Genomic DNA, 23,363 nt, shown 5'->3' with positions numbered 1-23,363 from the left:
TCTCCTCCTTTTTAATTTATAGTTTATTTTGCAAAACACTTTCTTTTTTAATATAAATTAAATCAATTTAATCAAATTTAACTTTATTTAAAAAAAAAAAATTAAATCTCTATCTAGTTGAATTTAAATTTAAATTTAACTTTTTTTTAAATAATTGTTTAAGTTAATTTTTTAAAATATATATCAAAATTGAATTTTATATTTTAATAAAATAGCTGAAAATAAATAAATAAATATTTTATAAACTAATATTATTTTTTTTAGATTATTTGGGTTAAAAAAATTTACCGCTTAAACAATTTTCATTGTCTTGTGCACAATTCTTTCATTGTCTTGTGCACAATTCTTTTTATATGGGTGATGACTGACAACATCTCGAGACTCGGAATGATGTCAAGACATATGGACCATGTTGACGGGGATCGAGATGATAAGATGAGATGCGACGTTGCATTGAGAGACTTCGAGAGCAGAGGCAAGGTCAAGCCGAATGACTTGGTTTAGTGTAGAGGCAAGTCGGATGTATCGTAGACGATTGAACATGCACGTGCAGGCGGCGTGTGTGGTTGAACAAACTTGGATTCTGCATAAGCGAAGTTCGATTGGCGAAGACAAACCTCGCCTAAGGTTCGATGAAGCCACAAAGCAGAGGCGAAAAATATATATGGGGCTTTATTCCCCTTAAGGCTGGTCGTGAGCACGCTCACGACGCTCTGCTGTAAAAAATGGTGCTGATAAATTCAAAGAGTAATAACCATAAAGATATTAAAGAAATGGGGGAAAACGAACCATCCATGAAGGAAGGAGGAGCAACAGTCACCTCGATCATCCGTCGTATATCGGTTAATTTATGAATCAAGAAAATGGAGCTAAACGAAATATGACATTTATGATAGAGTTTTTTAGTTTTTTTAGAAAACTTTTAATCTATTCTTTACTCACATTCATTTTTAATATCCATTTCTATTATTTTTCATATTTTCTAACTATTTGCAAATTTAATAATTAGAAAAATTAATCACTTAAATACTTTTATCGTAAAACCCTATTCACCCCATGTGACGTTGCCATTAGAAAAATTCATCATGCTTAAATACTTTTATCATTAAAGCCCTATTCACCCCTCTAGGGTTGCCATACCGATACTGATACCGATCCAACAGATTACTTTTGATATCATTATTTCTTTTGCTGTAGTTTAATCCTAAAAGAAAACTTAAACACAATAAGAATCTGATGTTCATCAAAAACCCTAATGAAGTCCTCATCATTGGAATAATACTCTCATATTTTATCAAACTGATAAGATTAGGCATACCTCAAATATAAAGAATTGTGTTCCATTGCAAGTATTTTTTTGGTATCTTTCTCTCATATCCTTCAAATCAAGCATAACTTTTTGAAAATGAAACCAAATTCTAAGTCGAAAATCAGGTCGTACCTCGTAAACCAGCTAAACAAGAGGATGGCACGAAGAAGGTGCCCATTACAAGTGACCATATTATTATAAGAAATGGCCTACGATTACGAAACGAAAAGCATTTGACAAGCAACACAACTAAATTTGGTATATCCTATCATAGATAAACTGGTAATATGTTAGATTGCTTAGAAATAAGACGCGTTTTGAATGAGTAACAAATAAGTAATATTCGACATCGCAGACTATCGAGGTACCTAAGGCTCATAAGATAATGAATTTAAACGAAAATCCGTGATGAAACAATTCTGTAACTATAAGATTTGTGTGATGCTAGATTGTAAGAAAAGAAATTCAGAGAACAAGAAAGAAGATGGATTACTGTTTTAAATGAGCTTCTTTTTCTGGAAGAATCGCTTCAAGTACCACAGTTGAAGTGTTGAAGCCAAAATACAAACACCCAAAGACATTATGCTAAACCACGCCACTCTTCCATTTGTTTTCTCACTTACTATCCTCATTTCTGCTTCCCTGTGTGGTTCATATATACATTACACCAAATAGTTACTCAAAACATTCATGGAGAAAATTTTGTAGAGAATTTGAATAGTTTTTCCATCGTAGATTACCTTTCTTTTAGGTACAAAATGTTCTCATGAATAGCCTCTACCACGCCTTCGAGTTTCCGGAGCTCAAGCTCAACGCCCTACAAGATAGCGATTTGGAAAGGACTTCGAGGTTATGGAAGAGAAGATATATAAAATGCAGAAATATAAGAGAAATTCTCAGTGGTAAATCTAAGAATAGAAACTTATCATCTTAGTTAGTGATTTAGAAATGTGCTTAGACGTCAAGCGCATACACATGCAAATACAGAGCCTTGTTTTGATTCAGTTGAGGAATCATTGCAAAAGCACGCACTAAGACGCCTATCGAAATGTTTTGACAAGCTATTGAGGCAACTGCATTGGTGTTCGTTTTATAAAAAAAAAATGGTTGAAGTTTATGGACATGATGCTTGGTCGAAAACATAATTTTCCACCCTAATCCAAGTGAGTTCTCTCCTAGTCTTCAGTCTCCATCCCTCATGGTCTTCAACCATTGCTCTCATCTAATCCTCTTACTCTGATTCAGCGTTAGACCTCAAACCATATCCCTCCAATCCATCTTGGAATGTCCATCTCTTTCTGGTTCATGCTTGTTAGACAGTCTTAAACCTCTCTCTCTCGTTTATGCTCACTAGAGAACCCTGAACTCCCTCCTCGTTACGTTAGGCAAGCTAAGAAATTCATTAGTATTGACAAAGGAACAAAAGATGAAACCACGGCAGAGGAGGAAATGGTGCTCGCTTCTCTATGTTATATGCTTCCACTTGTGTTCCTTGGATTAATTTTTTGTAATTACGATCTTGCATAGATTCTGGCCAATTCGGACTCATTTTTTAACCCTTTGGCCTTGTGGGGATGATACCTCATCTCCCTTCTTTTGTTTGGTTCCTCTTGTTAATAGTACCTTTCTCTGTATCCCAATAAAAAAATAAAGTAAACACACACACACACACAAACACAAAACAACAGTAGTGCTAGCTGATGTGCAATAAGGATTGAGTGCCCTCCGGAATGTTGTCCAAAGGATTCCTTGGAAATGAATGTGAGATTTTTTTTTTTTTTTTTCAGAAGCAAAAGGGTTCCAATGGGCTGATTATGGAAGAGCAATTCAGACTTGGGTAGAAATTAAAGCTCTACTACTATCTCAATTTCCTTCCTCAAAGAAGAATCCCAGTGCAGAAAGTTGTTGCTGTATGACAAGAAGGCAGCATGAGAGAGGATTGGAAGCTCGACATTCAACTGGCATATGGTCCTCTCAGAAAATCCACATCTTCTCCCTTAATTCACCCATGGAGGACACTCTTTCACAAGGACGAAGAAGATTTTATGGGAGAAATCTATTAGAGCTTTTTGCTGGAACATTTGGTGAGAAAGAAACAGAAGAATCTTTCAAGAAAAGGAATTATCCTACTATAGATTTTTTTAGGCTATAATTAATACAGTCGTGACTTGGTGTAAATACTCTCTTCCATTCCATTCCTATAGCTTTGCTACCCTCTAAACCAATTGGAGAGGTCTTTTGTAACTATCCTTTTGGGTTCTCCCCATCTTTTGTAATTTCATACTATCAATGAAATTTTCTTATCCAAAAAGAGAGAGTATTCGAAGCTTTCTGAAATCTTTGTCGTGTTTTTGTCTGATATATCAAAGGAAGTCTTGGAGAGTAGTTTTGTGAATGGTTGAAGGTAGAAGTACAAGTCAAGGTTTGAATGTTTGATCCAATCAGACCGGTACTAAGTATGCAGGCAGTGCACGGGATGGAAAAGAGGAATAGTCTACCTAAATATGGAACATATCAATATCAAGGGAAGTCAGTGTCCATTGTCCTAATTGCACCTGGGGAAAGGAGATCAACAAGTTGGACAAGGATAAAATCATTTACTTCTAAAGTCTCAAACCAAGTGCTTTAGCACTCTTCTAAGGTATTCTTGTTCGTAGCCACACTTTCCAAGAACACAAGGCGCTTCTTAAATTGGTATTACAAGCCCAAGAAGACCAGCAATTGATAGGACTCCGATATTGAAAATAAACTCAAAGTTGTTTACAATATAAAATGAAACAATAATACCCAACCACTAGCACTTGAGAGGTCTGGACTTTTAACTCCCCCTATTTTTAAGCACCCTTGCTAAATGACTGAGATTAGAAACTTTAGATAGAAATTAATGCCCTAAGAAGGAAATCATGACGACTGCATCCCCTCTTTTGAGAACGAAGTTTCCGACCCAAAATATATTTGTTGACAAAACTGCCGTGGAATGGAAACCTCTCCTTCACAAGTGAAGGGGAACTAATCAGCAGCTAGAAGGGTCCTACTCACTATAAACAGGGTCCTACTCACTAGAATCAGGCCTAGTCGCTACAAAGATAGTAAACACTAGTTAGTCTCAGGTAATTGGATAGTGCAAGCTAGAGGTGCTTCAAACTCCAAAAGCATGTAGCCCTGTCTCAAGAAACACTGTTTCAGGTGAAAATTTTCTTCTTTGTAAAGGGAGATATAATCTTGTTTTAGGAGGATTTTTGGGTCCTTGATATTCCCTTGCAGTTGCCTTTAACAAAATTGTTGGTTCCATTGGCTTCTTTGTGGATCGGTGGTATGTGGAACAGCAGTATGAGGAACACTGAGGTTGGAATCTTGGATTTAGACTCCTCTCTACTTCGTGTAATTTGTCAAAAGATTTGTATAACTATAATGGTACTGTGATATTTTCTTTTTCCAATTGAGATTTTTTATAAATCCATTTTTGGGGCGTGTATGACACAAGTATCTAATTCCCAACACAATCAAGCTCTCAATTTTATTATTATTAAAAGCAAACAAATTCTATTAGTTGTTAAATCTTGATTTGATCACACCTCAAGTCAAAACTCCAAATAGCTATTGCATCCTAGTCCACCTCAAAAAAATTAACTCAGCCATATGCAACCAAAAAAATGTGCTTATTTTTTGTAAGAACATCCCTTTACCGACTAACTCCCACCGAGCACAAAATTATTCAAATGAAACCTACGTTAAAACTGAACAATTGGATAAACTAAAATTAGACCAGTCAAAAGATGACTCCAGAAAATGAAAAAGGAGTGACAAACAAAAATACGAAGATGCTAGCCGTTTCTTTTTAGAAGAAACAAAACATTTCATCAATGAATGAAATTTAAAAGAGGAAGAGTAAAGCCTCAATCCAAGATTTTCTATCTTTAGTCCATACATTGGATGTTCTTTAGAGTTATTACAGTCATGATACATGATTCAGAACTTCAGTTAAAGACCAAATATTCAACACTGAAGTTCTGTTATGTCCCTTTCTAAAAGCCTTTTAAGTGTACCAACTTCAAAAAAAATATCATAGCTGAGCTGCATAATCAGCAGGTTCACTGTCTTAATGTTGGCATTTTAACCACGTCAATTCTATTTTGTGAGAGAACGAAGGGCTTGGCACATACATAAACCATGTGTTACAATTGGATTGATATGCAAACAAATATCAATAAGACTTCAGTGGCTTTGTAATACTATAGTAAGTAAATCTCTAAATAGATACTTTTTTCAACCATCCAGTAAATGGCAAGTCAATGTCAACATATCTTGGAAGTGTATGCCTCAGTTTAAGAGTGTAACGCACCTCAATTTTTTCCTTTTTTGCAACTGATTCCCAGTCCTTAGCTGTAATTCCAGTTCTCCATTCAAGACTTAAGCTAACATCACCACCACGCTCATGATGGCCATCAATCCAAAAGCATGCCAAATGGTTGCCAGCCTCTGCTGTGGTGAATGCAAACTGCCCATTTGTTTGATTCTCCTTGTGGTAGAGGTTGTTCCCGTATGGTGATGTTACCTTAGAGAGGGAAAATATACAAATGGAATATTAAGCCAATGATACAAAAACATAGATCAAGACATCGGCAGGGAAAAGATCTGATTTATCATGTCTTCGAATATTCCTTCAAATCCGTTCAAGATAAATGTGAAATATTTGGCAATCAAACAAAATAAATCTGGTGATTCTTCTAATTTCAAGAGAAACAAACGAGCTGGGTGGAAGTTAACTTTAAAATCTACAAAAGCCCAAGTGACTAAGGGAAGAGCCACAAAACGAAATCAATTATATCACAAGAACTAAAACTCAAGTGAAGAGAACCCAACAGGCACAAAGAAGAAGCCCCACTGTTCCAACAATCACATTGTCCTTTAACAGTCAGTCTACTATTGAATGTATGTGAACGTGGATGTTTCTAACAGCACCCAACGCCCACCCGGCACCAATAACATCCATTTTCCACCATATTCGTGCATAATACAACACTACAAAATCTGAGAAAAACGAAAAGATCTGTATTCGATCCGTCCAAGATAAGCAATCAAAATATTCCGTAATTTCAGTTCATCGCAGTGATTCTTCAATTAACCAGACAAATCCAGAAAGAAAATAAAATAAGATCATTGAAAAACCCTAGCGTTGACCGATCCAGGGGAAAAAGATAGCAGAGGGAGTTCACCTTGACGGAGACGGTGGGCGCATGAGTATAATTCTCAGAGATCACAACATAATCAGCCAAAACAACGACGTTGTTATGGATTTCCTCAGACACACACTTGGTTCCCGTAGAAGGAAGGTTGAACCAAACAGCATGGGTGGGGCGCACAAGATCCGCCGCCAAAAAGCTCAAAATCAACAGCAAAGAAGGCAGAATCATCCTCCGCCGCTCCATTGCTGTCTTCTCCGATTCTCTCTATTTCTCTCGCACTGTTCTTGAATCTTTACTTTGACTCTTGCTTCGTTTCCAATTCAACTCTCTTTTGCACGATGTTTTTAGAAAACTGGAAGAATTTCGGTGGTACGCCGCCATGCTAACTTATACTCCCAATTTTCAACACTTCAATTTTTTTTTAATTAATTTGAAATAACCTTTTTTTCTCATTAATTTGTTTAAAATATTTGCGGGGCCCACCGGCCCTCGTTACTTCCTCCAATCCATGTGGGACCACCACCAAATCCACCCCTTTGGGGCCGGTGTCCTTATTGGCACACCGCCTAATGTCTACACCCTTCGAGGAACAGCGAGAAGGTCATCGTCCTTACTGGCACACCGCCTCATGTTTACACCCTTCGGGGAACAGCGAGAAGGCAATGGGGCCAGTGTTCTTACTGGCACACCACCTCATGTCTACACCCTTCGAGTAACAGCGAGAAGGCCATTGTCCTTACTGGCACACTGCCTCATGTCTACACCATTCGGGGAACAGCAAGAAGGCACCGCCTCATATCTACACCCTTCGGGGAACAACGAGAAGGTCGGTGTCCTTACTGGCACACCGCCTCATGTCTACACCCTTCGGGGAACAGCCAGAAGGCCAGTGTCCTTACTGACACACCGCCTCATGTCTACACCCTTCGGAGAACAGCGAGAAGGCTAGCACATCGGCTCTAATACCATTTGTAATGACACAGGCCCGCCAAACTAGCAAATATTGTTCTCTTTGGGCTTTCCCTTTCGGCCTTCCCCTCGAGGCTTTAAAACGGGTCTGCTAAGGGAAGGTTTCCACACTTTTATAAAAGGTGATTTGTTCTCCTCCCAACCAACGTGCGACATCACACTTTTTGAAATTTATTACTTGTCGGGATCGAGGCCCAAACGTTTAGATACTTACTTTTGGGTAAGTGGTAATTTTGGTAAACCTAACAAAATATTATAGTAGTATTTAATTTCTTGTTTAACGTTGAGATTCTCGTTCAAATTGGATTTCATACCTTAAAATAAACGACTCAATATGTTGCACTTGTATGGTTGCTGAATGTATGAGTTATAAGTGTTGTGGAACACGTTTTATAAAAAATTTTAGGACGTGTTTTTATTCATGGCTTGGTTAGCTATACGATGATATTTCATAGTTAACGCCATAGGCACCTTTGAGTGGTGATACTAATTGTTAGTGATTGCACGTTGGTTATTTCGTGGTTACCAACATAGACAACTTCGACACGATAATAACTAATTAGCAATCGAGAGATGATGACTAATTGGTAGTGATTGGACGTTGGTTGTTCACAAACACCACTATTGACACATTCACAATCACCACCATAGCTACTTTCATGTTACATGGAAGCATCGACCTCTCCATGGAAACGATGGAGTATGGGTTGTTATGAGGATTCGATTCTTAATGAAATAGAGCTAAGATAGCTAGTTTAGACATGGTGTCTCGAGGCACGTTCTGATCCCTATTTGAGAGATTTTGTGCTAAATTCTTGAATTTAGTAGAAATACACGATGTCTCGAGACATGTTCGAGCCCTTATTTGAGAGATTGTGTTAACCTCACAAGTTAAGCAGAAAGACATGATGTCTCGAGACACGTCTAGACCCTTCTTTGAGAGATTTTTTGTTGAACTAAGAATCCCGACATTAAAACCATATGCCTTAAACAACTGAACTTCAAAACGTTTATCCAATCTTTATTAGGGAAGATATGTCATCATTCCTCCAAACCAAGGATTATTCATATCCAATAAACAAAATACATTTCTTCGACCATATAAGTCTACTTTCATTTTTCTTTTAATATTACAATTCAAACAAGTAGAACTTCAAACCTACGATCAATAAAAGAAGGTAACTTGACAGATTAAGCTATGCTCGAAGGCAAAAAAACATCAACTTGAATGTCTTTTTGATCATCTTTGATCGATCGTCCGTCGAAGAATATGGTAATCAAGCAATTAGCATTCGTAAAAGAATGATCAAACTAAGTTAATCATTTCAGCCGATCAACCTGTAATCAGAGAATTCAAAAGAAGAATGATCAAATAAAACCACAAATGAGGAGAAAAGTGCCTCACTTGTGCTTCTATTCGATACGAACGATCTTGCGGTTCAAATATCTAAACTTGCAAATTTCATCAAAGAAATCATCAGCACTGCTATGACTACTCTTCATCCGAAGAATCTTTATCACCAGTGTCTTTAAATTCTTGCCATACTTTATCAATGACTCGAGAGTATTCATCTTTTGTTCAGCATTCAACGGCGATCGAACCAAAACCGATACTTCCTCCAAACACGAGATTACAAAGTCCGGATCGACCTAAGTACCAAAAAAACGTAAGTTATAAGCCAAGAAACCCATCTCAAGAAGAATCTATCTTGCTTGGCAGTGATCCTACTTACATTTTTAATGCTGTTCTTGGGGCAAAGTGCAGCAAACATGGCTCCATGAATGTCAAACTTTTGCAACTTCGGATGGTGATTGAAAAACTCAACAAAGTCAATCTCAGGGAAGGGCTCAAGTGCATCAAAGTCTCCAGTGAACTCAACCTTCATGTAAAGATGCTTAACCTCACTCCCCCATTCAAGCATTTTGCTTATTGCATCCCAACACCATTGGACTCCTCTTATGGAAAGAGACTCCAATGAACCAAGCTTATCAAAATCCACCATGTAAACTCTTCCTGTAAACATAAAGAAAGAAGAAAATGAGTATCAAATGACTATTCAAGGTCTTGAAATGAGTATCAAATGACTATTCAAGGTCTTGAAATGAGTATCAAATGACTATTCAAGGTCATGGAATGAGTATCAAGTGACTATTCAAGGGCTTGAAATGAGTATCAAAGTAGCTTGAAGTAATGCACTTGCAAACTTCTGTTAGGAATCCCGACCCTCCACAATGGTATGATATTGTCCACTTTGAACATAAGCTTTCGTGGCTTTACTTTTGGTTTCCCCAAAAGGCCTCATACCAATGGAGATGTATTCCTTATAAACCTATGTGGGACTCCCTCCCAACAATCCTCCCCTCGAACAGCTTCCCCTTAATTGAGGCTCGACTCCTTTCTCTAGAGCCCTCGAACAAAGGGTACAAAGCATACCCTTTGTTCGACACTTGAGTCACTTTTGACTACACTTTCGAGGCTCACAACTTCTTTGTTAGACATTTGAGAATTCTATTGACATGGCTAAGTTAAGGACATGACTCCAATACCATGTTAGGAATAACGACTCTCCACAATGATACGATATTGTCCACTTTGAGCATAAGCTCTCATGGCTTTGCTTTTGGTTTCCCCAAAAGGCCTCATACCAATGGAGATGTATTCCTTACTTATAAACCTATGATCATTCCCTAAATTAGCCAACGTGAGACTCCTTCCCAATAATCCTCTACAACTTCCACCTAGTAGAGACTCTTCCCTTTAAAGGGTTGCATACAAGAAACGAATACATCCCGTGAATCGTGTCGTGCTCACAAACCATAAAGATAAAGAACATAATCATGATCACAAAGGTCTTCAAATGAGTTTGGATTAACTTTTTTAAGTGTAGTTCTAGTTGTTCATAAGAACTTGTGGAAGACTTTGTAGTTGTGATGATTACCTGCATTATTTGCAATTGAAAGACTTGTCAAGGAACTTGTCCCACGGGCTCTAATCCAACTAAATCCTTGAACTTCAAGGAGTTGAAGTTTAGGGGAATTGATCATAAGTGAGCAGTTCCCCAAGCCATAGAAGTCCAGCTTACACTGTTCTAAGTGCTTCAGCTCAATTGAAACTGAAGTTAAACCTTCACAGCCAAGGAGCAATAAATTGGATAGATTAGGACATGCACGAAGAGCAGAGTTCAATGCAGGATCCTCTAACTTGGCACCAACAATCTCAAGGTTTTTTAGCTTTTGGAACACATCCCACCTAGGTGAATGTGTCATTAAGACACCCCATAATTTAAGTGACTCCAATTTTTCAGCAGATTTAAGGTATTCCAACTTGGAAGGGCTATCTTGACAAGCTTGTAGATCAACCAAATTATCCATTCGTAGCTCGAGTCGTCGAAGCGAGGGGCCGATACTAGACAGCCATGAAGCAAGACCAGCACTAGTAAATGGACTATAAACAACAAGCTCCTCCAAGCGAACAATGGATGAAACTATCCTGCAAACGATGACGTCAGGACTCGACTCGCCCGAATGACTGTCGAAGGAATTGCGAGGGAAATAGAGACTTTTAATGTAGGGCGTCGAGTCTTTCCAACGCTTGGATACGCAATTGCAGACAGCTACGTCGCGAGCATTGGTCATATGTGACAAGATGTACTGAATAATAGCATCTGGAAGTGAGTCCATTCTGTGAGGAAATTTATCAAACAGATTGTGGTCAGAAATCAAACATTCCACTAACGAAAAATTAGCAGGGGAGAAACGTTAATCAAATCATTCAACACAACATTGTTGAATATAGAAGAACTCACAAGCTGATTGATTCAACAAAATCCACTGAATTCGCACACAAATCATAGAAAATCATAAGTTACAAACTGTTCTACATGAAAATCTCTTTCAAAATTCCTCCAAAATGAAACAATAGATCCAAAAGGGTGAAAGGAAAACAGATTTCCCCGATGAATTAGAATCAAACAATGTGTTAAAAGTTCTTGATTAACAAGAACAAAGACAAAACAGCCCAAGAAATCAGTAGAAATTGCATAGTTCAGTAGCTAAAGTGAATAAAAAATCAAACAAAGACAAAACAGCATCAAAGATTCAAGAAGAAGAACAACAAGAACAACAAGAACAAGAACAAAGAATCCGAGCAAAACCCATGAAAGGAAAATAGCGAAATCAAGATTTGGGGCTTACAATTAGCGAAATGTGGGAAGTGGGTATTGTGGGGAAGAGGATCTGAGAGTTGGGGTTGGTGGAAGAAGAAGCAAAAGCGGCAACCTAGAGAGAGAAAGAGATAGAGAGAGAGAGAGGGAAGGAAGAAGGAGCGCACTTATAGAGACGTTTGGAAGAGGAGGGGGTTTGGATTTGGGAGGGTGTTTTTCAAAAAACTTGAAAGCTTGTGGAAGTTAGGAGGGACGATTATTATCTCTCCCTCTTCNTTTTTTTTTTTTTTTTTTTTTTTTTTTTTTAATTTTATTTTATTTTATTTTACTTCATAAATTAATAAAAAAATATTCTTAAATTTTATATTTCCCGTCCAAAATTATCCTTAAACTTTATATTAAAAAAAATTAAAAATACCCTCGAGAAAAGTTTTAAACTATCATTAGGACTAGAATCGTTAATACTTTATTTCATTAATACTCTTAATTTTTTTTAATTTTTTTAAAAATAAAAATACATTTAGATGAAAATCATTAATACTTTATTTCACGAGTACCTTTCATTTTTTTTAATTTTTTAAATAGTTAATACTTTATTCCATTAATACCCTTAATTTTTTTTAATTTTTTTAAAAATAAAAATACATTTACAAGTTAATACTTTATTTCATTAATACCTTTAATTTTTTTAATTTTTTTAAAAATAAAAATACATTTAGACGAAAACCTTAATACTTTATTTCATTAATACTCTTAATTTTTTTAAAAATTTTTTAAATAAAAATACATTTACCATTAGTATACGAAAGGAATTGTTTGGTACTACATTTCGAAATAAAATAAAATAATATATATATATATATATATATATATATATATATATATATATATATATATTTGTATGGCTATTTAATTAATTATAGATTTATTTCTTAAAATTTGAATTTGGAGAAATTACGTTTTAAGAAATATATTAATTTATTGGGTTTTTTTAAAATAATAAATTAAAAAAATTACGGACCCCGAATCCCACAAAAGTAAATGGAGAATTTGTGGGAATGAAGAATGATTAGGTGGCGGGATGGGGACGGAGAAGTTATCTCTATTCTCACTCTGTCTGTCCGACATCTCTACTATTGATCCATCAATAAGAGTAAAATTGGAATCATAAAAAAAAAATTATATTATTTTATTTTGCTAAATTTGCAAATATCTTAGCGTTTTTAGTGCCCGTTACCCTTAATTTATATATTTTAATAAATTTCCACTTACGTGACTTATATATCCCAAATGGTTCTTTTAAGATTTTTGTAACGTCTTATTGATTTGATCGTTTCGATATTATTATTCATAATATTTTAATACAATTCAATATCATCGAGATGGAAAGGTTACGGTTTATAAAAGACCAATATTGATTTAGTTCTTATTATCATTCTCACATATATGACTAAAACTACTTGATAAAAGACAATCTAAACGCTCTCCTTCGTGGCTTCGTCCAACTATGTTCCGATTTATGGAAAAGTTACGGTTTTTGGATAGAGCTAACCTACAAGACTAGAAATCTATTTGAAACTTGACTTTCCTTTCTCGCTAAAACAATGATAAAAAAATATCGTTATTATTGCAGTATAACAATGAGAATAAATTTTAATAAAACTATAAAAAATAATTGTAGATTTTAACGTTTTTTTTATCGACCTTAAAAAGATCTAGAAAGAAAGTAGGAGAAGAAAAGAGGAGGAAGAAACAAAAGTTACGAGAGCGGTTAAAGTAAGCCAAAATATAGATGGTAAGTTAAATATATTTGGTGCAAAGTCACGTAAAGATTAATTCCATTGTAAAATATGGTAAACATAATCGATCGTAAAAGTAGGACCCACAATTTTAAATTTTTATTGACGGGTTGCGATCATATCGGGAACATGACCTACATTAAATGATTTCTTGAAGTATAGGTAAGATTGTATAATTGTGAGACGTAAAAACAAAATTATAACGTCATATGTTATAACGTCAAAATTATAACTTTCCCAAAATTGTATCGTCTCGTCGTATATTTATTCATCTATTGCATTTGTAAATAATTTAAATATAGATTTGAAACAAGCAAAAAAAAAAAAAANTTGTAAATAATTTAAATATAGATTTGAAACAAGAAAAAAAAAAAAAAAATAATAATAATAATAATAAAAAATAATAATAATAACAATAAAAAAATAATAATAATAGAGATAAAAAAAAGTGATTGACTCTCAACATCATCAACCATCACGATTCTGGTTTCAAAATCACGTTCTCACCATTGTCATGTCACGATTATGATAGATAAGCAATTTTAGTTATTCTAAAATCACTCTCAAATATTAAGAAAAAAAAAAACACAATTAAACCGACCCATATTGTGAGTCGGAGGTTGCACTAGTTGTGACAAATGACTAGAACATTAGAGTTAAATGATGTTGTATGGTTCGAACCAGTCAATGACCTAAGTAAACCACAGGTTTTAACTCAAATAACACATTGAAAAGTCTCGTGTATATTTCCTTCACATCGCACCAAGTTACTCCTGTGGTAAAAAAAATTCCGAAAAAGAAAACCACAACTAAGCCAACCCATGTTGTGAGTCGTCAGAGGTTGCACCCGTTGTGACAAATGACTATAACATTAGAGTTAAATGGTGTTATATGGTTCGAACGCGGTCAATGACCTAAGTAAACCACATTGAAAAGCCTCGTGTATATTTCCTTCACGTCGGCACCAAGTTACTCTTGTGGTAAAAAATTCCCGAGAATCTTTGCCAACATTTCCGTGAAATGAACAAAAACTCGTTTGGAATGACTTTCAAAATACTTGCCAAGAAAAATAAAAGATTTTAAAACGTTAAAAGTATTCATAACGTCATTTCAAACGAGCTCTAACTCAATCCGATCCGATGCAAACTACTTTGATAACCTTATTCAGTAAGAGATAACAGCAGAAGAAAACCACTAAGCACTCAATCTAGCCTGTGGAAAACAAAGAGAAATTATACAACAATTGCATCATTTCAGTTTTAAAATGAATCCTTCCAGTTGGATCTCAGGGTACATCAAAGGAAATATTATCCACCTAGCAACTACATTTTATCAAAGATTTATATGGTCACTTTGCACCAAATCTATTGTCGTACTGCAAAACTGGGAATTGAAGAATGCATCGACAGGAAAGAAAGATCACGACGAACCTGCCGTTACCTTTTTTCGAACAATTCTCTTCCTCCGTGCTTTCGGTATTGATTCACCTTCAGAGACGGAGTCAGCACCGGTCTGTTTGAGACCGAGAAGTCCAAGACCAGAAGTTATGGCGTTCTTTGAAATAAACCATTTTGAAGAAGACCTATTAACGTCTTCCGAACGTCGGTTGTAAACCTTCTGCAAGAGGTCGCTCGACTGAACCAGTGGATCTGCCTCTACTCCAAGCCAAGCCAATCTTGATCTTTCTCCTAGTTGCACATTCAAAACCCTACAGACAGTTCCAGAATAGTTTCATTCAACATTCTTTAGCTAACACTGTCTTTTTGGATAAGATGGCTCAACACCCTTTGTTTAAACTAAGGTCGTAAGAAAAACGGGAAAGTTTAAGGTTCGACTAGACATAAATTTCACAAGGGGGAGAAAAGAACAAACCTCAATGCAGAGCTGAAAAACAGAGCGACTCCAATGACATCAAAATGATTGATCATTGCTCGGTCAAAACCACATAATAACTGATACCGGAGATTAGCATAGAGCCCGAGAAAAGCGCCATAACCGAGAGCGTTGGTGCTCACAGTTGGAACTGATACAGATAGCCTGGTAAACAAGTACACAATTCCAAGTCACGAAAAATGGAGCACTCGGTAAGCCTTTCGATTGTCAAAATGAAATAACCTTTACCTATCCTTCTTTTTCTTGGCCAGAAAATTGGACAAAGCACCTTGAGCTGCTCCCGCGGTTATACCGACCATGCACAACTCGGCAGCTTTGTAGAAGAATGAATGGATTCTCTTTTGCAAGTCAAATTCCCTCATAGGATAACTTTTTTCAAATAAATTATTGGGAAGTTTCTGCAGTGTATTTTGCAAATCAAATCGGAATGTATTTCCATACGAACGGCACGGAGCAAGCGACCAAACAACAATAGCATTGCACGCAGTTACAGTAAGAACATTAATGAGCGCCAGATCCCATTCCTGTTTGATCCTGGAGTCACAACAATACAAAGGTTTGTAGCCAAGCAAATTAAATAATATGATGAACAAAGTTTTACATAAGACTAGAGGACGAACCTATCCTTGCGATTCTTTATTTCCCACCAAGCTGTGCAACCAATCGTAGCAGCCTGCTCTAAAAGAAGCCTATAGAGAAAGGCAGGATCTGCTAACATCCTGAGCAAATATATGATATCATGAGTTAAATTTTATAACTATATATATTCTCTCAAAGGGAACATGCAGTCTTTCACCGAAATAACACTAGGGATCATGTACAGAGAAAATTCAAGCATTGGGAACAATCAGAGAATATTTAAGATTGAGAACATTATAATAGATTCGTTGATCTAAAATACGATATTCATATCTACTTTATGAAATTTGGTCAGAAAATGTGATGTCCCACATTGGTTGGGGAGGAGAACAAATCACCCTTTATAAGGGCGTGGAAACCTTCCCCTAGCAGACGAGTTTTAAAGCCTTGAGGGGAAGCCCGAAAGGGAAAGCCCAAAGAGGACAATATCTGCTAGCGGTGGATCTGGGTCGTTACAGAAAAGCAACCATCAATTGTTGGGGCCATCAAATTTCTTGAATCGAATTGGTGTGCTCTAACGTTTTGTACTCGGAGTCTGGGAGTCTGTTTTGAACGACTTTTCAAAATGTCAAAAAGTATTTTTAAGTGCAAACGAAGAGGTGTGCCCTTTATTTTTAAGTGCAAACGACTTTTCGGAGTCCGGGAGTCTGATATGGCAATTCTATGTGATCTTTATTTTAAAAATTTATTAAAAAAATCTTTATAGAAATTGAAAACTTGGGACAGCTTTTGATCTACTGAAAGAAGGGCATTGCCATTCTTACAAAATTTGAAACCCCAACTATCTGTTATGAAAAAAATATCTTTGGCATGGTGTGCCCTTTGTCTACCATGCTTGTCTATAAAAGAACAAAAAGTTGCCAGCAAGGAACTTAGACGGAGGGAGCAGCAATGAGTCATAAAGTATAAGCAGTAATAAGAAGTCAGAAACCCTGAACACAACTACCTGATTGAAGTTAGAGAAGTAACATTATAATCAAGGATAATAAATGCCTAGCATAGCTTCGACCATAAAACGTAATACCAGCAAGATTAAATATCTTGTATAATGAACAGATAATTTAGCATTAGACATTGCACTATCTCGTTGCTTAAAATAGGTTTAGGTTCTAATCTTAAGACGTATATGATTAATGGAGAAATGGTCTTCTAAGCAAGTGCCCCAGTTTTCCCCCTTCATAGAATGGTGAATTGGCAAAAGAATTAAAGTCAGTTACCTAATGAACGAAAGGCAGACCTCGTACAATGTACATGATGTTTTAAAAGAAAATTACCTGCCAATGAAAGATCGGGAGATTCCTTGAGGAAGCGTTCGTGAAATGAACCGAGTTGTGGTTGGCCTGGCATTTATTGCTAAGAATTTTACCATTTGAGCCGAGCTAACTAAACCCTAGAATAAATAAACGGTCAGCATCAGGCCAAAGTTCAAGGCTAAAGTAATTAACACGTAATGAAAATGATACTATTTCCTGTTCCCCAAAGAAAAAATTAGATTAATAAGAAAATACACTACCATTTCATAAGCCTGACGAAAACCAGCAGGCAAATCCATTATTGTCTTCTGCCACTCATTTAAGACTGCATCTACAAATTTACGATCAAAAAGCTGGAGGAATACAAAGTTAGTGCTAAAATTGTGCCCATAAAAAACAACAGCAACAGATTCATCACAAACAAATCCTATACCTCTTCGAGAAATTGCCTTCTCCGAAATAGGCCACCTTCATCTCCCTCATCCCCATCGTCGAATTCATCATAATAATCGTCGTCATCACCGTCATCATCCCCACCATCACCACCGCCATGATTAATTTTCTTGCCAATATCTCCACCACCTCCCCCAATTGCAGTCTACGATTTGTAATTACATCATTTTAGTACCAAACACTTGGAATAGAGAAAATGCAATAACTCAACCAACAATATAGCAGAAATGCTTAATTCCACCAACTGAACTAAATCATCAAAAAAGAAAAACGAAAAACAAAATATTGTATTTAAAGCACACTAGAGTGCAATAGTACTCTAAGGCTAGGTGCCAACTGTCAAGCACAAAACAATAATAATAATAATAACAGTAACTTTTGTATATTAACAAAGACCACAAAAGAGTTTGGTTGACAGTTCTTGAGCAAATCCTACCATTTACAAATCAACCAAACCTCTGATAGAAAGACCCAATCCTATTTATGTACATTTTTTTCTTCATGCAACTATGCTAACAATAGATAATACAAATGTTTGGGCTAACATATTATTATTTGCAAGTTTATTGGTTCTTCCTCCTTCTCCAAGGCTAAGAAGCTGAGGAAGGCTCTGGAGAAACACGAATATCTTAATAAAGTCAAAGAATTCCCTTGGTTTTTTTGCTTTCCAAGACAAAGGAGTTAATATTCAAGATAGATGGCAAAAAATATCAATCTGTCCTTTTCTCTGCAAGTTTGTCAAAATTGATTTTTCTTGCAAGGAATCCTCGCACCACATTTTTTATCCACTGAAAATTTTCTATGTAACGTTGTCGGTATGGTTATGAGTCATCCTAAAGACAACACAAGCTGGCTTCCCGAAATCCTATCAGGTGACTGGTTAAGTGCCAAACTAGAACTCAAAGTACTGCATAAGCTGTTTCGAGGTTCATTAGAAAGAAGCAAAAAGTAGGTTTTTCAACTTTTCAGCACTAAACCACAAGAACTTTGTTGATTTCTGAGAGATTGAACAGTTTACAATGTTAAATTGCAATGGGCTGCTCTTCCTCATGCTCTCAGAATTGGGGCTTAGAAAGAGAGGAATAATGCTCTTTGTTAGGCACACATTCAACTACCTAGTGCGCCAACATGTCCCTTGAGAGTCATTGGCTGCTGATGTAGGACCATAAACGTGGAAGGGCTGATATTCTGTGTTCTCTGGGATAAAATTCTCAAGGCCATCTATACCTTTCATTTTTCAACAGTGATCTTTATAAGAGGGGAGTACCAGGCTGTCATCATTTTCTAGAAAATTGAGATTAGAGACTACAAAGATGACTTGCCGATCTTTCCTTCTCCAAAAGCGATAATGAGCTTTTTCTGCTAGTGTGGTCAAAACTTTCTTATCACTATAATAAAACCTCTTTTATTAAAATGTTTTTGGCCCAGATAACAGTTTTCACCTTTGTGGGTAAGCCAGAAAAGTTTAACAAATACTTAAACACTGAAGTTCATAAGCCAGTAAAGAGAGATCCAGCTTAGGGAGATGGAGAAAGATGAGTCTTGTCCAAATTCTGTAATCCTAGCATGACTTCCTTTATACTTACCATCAATCAAGATAAAAAATGATTTATCATCAACTGTGATAATGCCTTGTGAGTAATTCTATCTCATCAAGATGAAATGCTTGGAAGGGGAAATGTGACTGCCGAGGGAAGAGGAGGGAAGCCATGAATGGAAGGGGGGGAATGAAGAGAGGGGACAGGAAAATATGAGGAAGCCATCAATTCAAAACAATTTCATATAAGCTTGCTTTCATGAATGACTAATTTTTCAGTCAATCAACTAGTGGATAATGGAAATTACTACTTCTATCCAACCATAAGTCCAGCACCCAATAAACATGAGAAGTGAACTCATTTTTTATCGACGAGTGTCCACACCATCTTGTATTGACCTCGCCTAATATCACGAGCCAATCGTTTGAACCTACTACATTTGGTTGAGAAAACTTGTAGGACATTAAATCCTAAACAGGTACCCACCATGATTTGAAGTCATTCCCGCTAAGCCCATTACTTTTTTTATTGACCCCTAATAACCAATATGTCTAGCTTACTAGTGATGGTTGAGAAGTATGCTTGTAGTTATTAATGGTGTCCTAATAGATTTTTGTTCAAACAGAAGGGGGAAATGGCACACCTAGATTCATTTCCAATTACACCACTAGTTTCTTGCCCAAAAACAAAAAAAATTAACCAACAAGGTTTCCCCCCTCACCACAACACACAACTCCTGTACCTCCCCAAGACCAACTTTCGTTCTCATAGAAACATGGGACTGCGGATCTTTAAAACGTATAGCTGCAAGGAAAATATTTAGACATGTGAAGGTGAACAGATATTGTAAGTGTCAATCCTCATTGCAATCCACGGGTTCTTTATCCATTAATACATTTCAGCCAATTTGGAAGAAAATTCACTTACTGCAGAGAAGTTAAATCGTTCCCGAATAAACAAGCCGAAGCATTCTATGAAGGGAACATGCCAGTTAAACAAAGTTCACGAAAATCAACAAACATCCGAAACAGATTTTTGTTGCTTAAAGTTCACGAAAATCAACAAACATCGTAGATATATATGTTGTTCAATTCCATTTATGATAATAAAAACTATAAGCAACGGATTTTTGTTGCTTAAATCGTACACTTCACTTAACACACATAGTATTGTTCAACTAGGCAGAGGATAAGATTAAAAATCTAATAGAATAACTTTATACAGATAAAGGCAACAAAAAGCATGAACTCTCGGATGGGATTAAAATTCCGAGTTAGGCTGAGATAGGAAAGTTCTGTCATTAATTGCCATAAACGTGATTAATAAAAACCTCCCAAGTTAAGATCATGTTCCTCATACAGGGGAGCCAAAACAAAGCATAGTATCGCTAAAAAATTAAAGCTGTTTTTCCAACTATGAAACATTTCACATCACAATCCACAGAGAAAGAACATCAAAGCATGTATTAATCGAAGTGAACGAAACCAAAAACGAAAAACTCACCTCGGGGCTAGACCTGGTCTGCTTCTGAGACATATCAAGCTTGGATTTCTCCAAGGTAACAGCACCAAGGGCACCATATTTGCCTTTCATAACAGGTCCGGAAGAGGAGGAAGATGTAACGGCGAGAGAGGAGTCAGAACCAGCAGGCGAAGATGGGGCTGCAAAGCAACGCTCTAACAGAGCAATGGAATTCCCATCTGAATCATCCGAAGAAGAAGAAGAATGAGAAGGAGGAGGAGAAAAAGTGGTGACGGCTTTCACCACCAGAACTGTTCTGGTTCGTTGGGAAGAACCGAGTTTGACAGGCAGCGGCATCCATAGCTTGGTGGTGGGAAGCTGGGTGTGGATGGGCATGATTTGAGCCGTCTGGAACACCGCATGAGACATTTTCGACTATGGATAACGTTTAATCGGATGCTTTTTCCCCTAAATGTTCATCGAAATTGAATCGCAGAGGAAGATGAAAGATTCTGAATTGGAACTCTGATTCCCTCTCTCTGGGATGGGGATTTTAGAGAGAGAAAACAAAAAGGAGAGAGCGAAGGAGATGAAGAAGGGGTTTTAATGGATTAAGGATAGCCGCCTGCGGAAGCCACGAAGAAGAACACAATCCTAAACGAGCATATTGACCCGCTGAGTCGGTTCTTTCCCTAGGCCGGGCCGGGCCGGTCCGAGTCGGTTCTTTGTGTTTGAGAAAATGTCTAAAATACCCTCTACAATATTGCTATATTTCAATTATGCCCCCCGCACTCTTTGGATTTTTCCTCAAGATTTTTTAAACCACGTCTTGTCCGGAGAACTGTTTCCACACCTTTATAAATAATAGTTCGTTCTCCTCTCTAACTGATGTGGGATCTCACAATTCACCCCTCCTTCAGGGCTTAAGGTTTAGCGTCTTCGCTGGCACTCGTTCCCTTCTCCAATCGATGTGGGACCCCCTAATCCACCCTCTTTCAAAACCTAGTGTCCTTGTTGATGCACCGTCCGCCTCGTGTCCACTTGCTGACACTCGTTCCCTTCTCCAATCAATGTGGGACCCCCCCCAAGCCATCCCTTTCAGGGCCTAGCGTCTTTGCTGGGACACCACCTCGTGTCCACCCCTTTCGAGGCTTAGCCTCCTCGTTAGCACATTGTTCCATATATGGCTCTGATACCTTTTGTAATGGCTCAAACCCACCTCCCGCCTAATGTCCTTGTTGACGCACAGCCTGCCTTGTGTCCACTTGCTGACACTCGTTCCCTTCTCCAATCAATGTGGGACCCTCCAATCCACTCCTTTCTAGGCCTAGCGTCTCAATGTGGGACCCTCCAATCCACTCCTTTCTAGGCCTAGCGTCCTTGTTGGCACACCGCCTCGTATCTACCCCCTTCGAGGCTCAACCTCCTCGCTAGCACATCAAACCCACCTCTAGTAAATATTGTCCTCTTTGAGCTTTCTCTTTCCGACTTTCTTTCAACGTTTTTAAAATGCGTTTACTAGAGAGAGATTTTCACGCCCTTATAAAGAATTGTTCGTTCTACTCCCCAACCGATGTGGAATTTCACATTCAAGACGTACACAAAACAACTTGAATAAAGTTTTTAACTCAATTCAACTCTTTATTTTCAAGTCGGATTCGATTGTCGGGTAATTTTTTTAAAATTATTTAAAAAAATCTAACTCAACCAAAAAAATATCAACCTGCAAACCGACCCGACCCAGCACAACATAAGACAGCTATAGCCAAGATTCAATGACATTTTTACACTTTGAATAGAAACAAACGTGCAATGAAACTAATAAATAAAGTACCCCAAGTGTATTAAACATTTCATCACAAATCAAAATGATCAAAATTCATTACAACTTCAGCTCACACAAGCAATTGATTCATCCATACTGTTGTAAAATGAGCTTAGTTTTGTAACAGCAAGTGCCTCTCCAAACAACGATGCTCGTGTCGATTTCGATATACGAACTTCAACAAAGTCACCAAACGCCACTTTCCGATGTCCATCGTAATCGCCATCTCGATGTGGAACAGCTACATTAACAAACGAAACTCTATGACCTCGGTCACTCTTGCCGATCATCTCCGTCTCTGGGGCTCTCTTGTTTGGTCCTTCAACAAGAACCAATTGGATACTACCAATTTGCATATCATAACACTGTCCTGTACTGTTTCGAAACGTTTCGATGAGTTCGGTGAGTCTCCTCTGTTTCACTTCCTCTGGAACGTCATCGACATAGTTTCGATGTGCATGAGTTTTTTCCCTCATGCTATATGCAAACATGTAAGCCATATCGTACCCGACTTCGTTAATCAGACTTAGAGTGTCAGCATGTTCTTCTTCGGTCTCGCCACAGAAACCTGTAAATTGGAATAAGGAATGGTGTATAAGGAGAGTAATACCGCTACATTGCTGACAAAATTGAATATGATATGCATCAAACACAGTAAGCTCTGTGACAGTATCAAACCAGGTATTTGACATGCCATCGATGTTCTTCAGTAGAGAAAGAAGGCAGCTCAAAATTCCTTACTACAACCAACCATGACAACAATTTACTAAATAAAATGAAGGAAAGTGATGTGTGTTGTGTGTTGTTTGAATGGCCAGACATTAGATGATGTGCCAGTGAGGAAGCCGAGCCCTGGGGGGGGGGGGGGGGGGGGG

The 23,363-nt window shown here is 37.2% G+C and overlaps 4 protein-coding genes across 4 annotated transcripts in view; all 4 read right to left on the bottom strand.

The window, feature by feature from the left end:
* Positions 1-1,579: 1,579 nt before the first annotated feature.
* Positions 1,580-6,875, bottom strand: LOC111792124 (transmembrane emp24 domain-containing protein p24delta4-like). Its single transcript, XM_023673459.1, has 4 exons — positions 6,526-6,875; positions 5,652-5,864; positions 2,050-2,126; positions 1,580-1,951 (listed from the first exon to the last, which is right to left on the bottom strand). The coding sequence occupies exons 1-4, from the start codon at positions 6,736-6,738 to the stop codon at positions 1,807-1,809; spliced, it is 648 nt and encodes a 215-aa protein (XP_023529227.1). The 5' UTR covers positions 6,739-6,875; the 3' UTR covers positions 1,580-1,806.
* A 1,804-nt stretch (positions 6,876-8,679) lies between these two features.
* On the bottom strand, positions 8,680-11,827 carry LOC111792242 (F-box protein At1g10780-like). The gene is made up of 4 exons (XM_023673599.1): positions 11,659-11,827; positions 10,404-11,146; positions 9,198-9,478; positions 8,680-9,114 (listed from the first exon to the last, which is right to left on the bottom strand). The coding sequence occupies exons 2-4, from the start codon at positions 11,143-11,145 to the stop codon at positions 8,878-8,880; spliced, it is 1,260 nt and encodes a 419-aa protein (XP_023529367.1). The 5' UTR covers position 11,146; positions 11,659-11,827; the 3' UTR covers positions 8,680-8,877.
* A 2,734-nt stretch (positions 11,828-14,561) lies between these two features.
* Positions 14,562-21,355, bottom strand: LOC111792241 (protein RETICULATA-RELATED 1, chloroplastic; the record flags this gene model as incomplete). Its single annotated transcript, XM_023673598.1, is given in 8 exon segments — positions 14,562-15,134; positions 15,299-15,463; positions 15,548-15,853; positions 15,940-16,038; positions 17,233-17,348; positions 17,472-17,564; positions 17,645-17,809; positions 20,706-21,355. Coding segments are annotated over 8 exon segments (1,620 nt in total). The 3' UTR covers positions 14,562-14,845.
* A 1,068-nt stretch (positions 21,356-22,423) lies between these two features.
* LOC111792240 (CDK5RAP1-like protein) overlaps positions 22,424-23,363 on the bottom strand; it is a 5,242-nt gene continuing 4,302 nt past the window's right edge. The window contains exon 3 of the mRNA XM_023673597.1: positions 22,424-23,056. Coding sequence (XP_023529365.1) covers positions 22,554-23,056 — 503 coding nt within the window. The 3' untranslated portion in view covers positions 22,424-22,553. The remainder of the gene's footprint in view (positions 23,057-23,363) is intronic.

The sequence above is a fragment of the Cucurbita pepo genome, chromosome LG04 (assembly GCF_002806865.2).
Source record: "Cucurbita pepo subsp. pepo cultivar mu-cu-16 chromosome LG04, ASM280686v2, whole genome shotgun sequence".
Taxonomy (NCBI): domain Eukaryota; kingdom Viridiplantae; phylum Streptophyta; class Magnoliopsida; order Cucurbitales; family Cucurbitaceae; genus Cucurbita; species Cucurbita pepo.
This window is presented reverse-complemented; position numbering and strand designations above follow the sequence as displayed.

Bases quoted from the DNA above. Each gene is read 5' to 3' on its own strand.
- LOC111792124 (XM_023673459.1), bottom strand. From the start codon at position 6,738: ATGGAGCGGCGGAGGATGATTCTGCCTTCTTTGCTGTTGATTTTGAGC. The intron at 2,127-5,651 runs GTGCGTTACACT...GCTATCTTGTAG, and splicing joins CAAAAAAGGAAAAAATTGAG to GGCGTTGAGCTTGAGCTCCG. The intron at 1,952-2,049 runs GTAATCTACGAT...TGAACCACACAG, and splicing joins ATTTTGTACCTAAAAGAAAG to GGAAGCAGAAATGAGGATAG.
- LOC111792242 (XM_023673599.1), bottom strand. From the start codon at position 11,145: ATGGACTCACTTCCAGATGCTATTATTCAGTACATCTTGTCACATATG. The intron at 9,479-10,403 runs GTAATCATCACA...TTATGTTTACAG, and splicing joins TTCAATTGCAAATAATGCAG to GAAGAGTTTACATGGTGGAT. The intron at 9,115-9,197 runs GTAAGTAGGATC...TTTGGTACTTAG, and splicing joins CCAAGAACAGCATTAAAAAT to GTCGATCCGGACTTTGTAAT.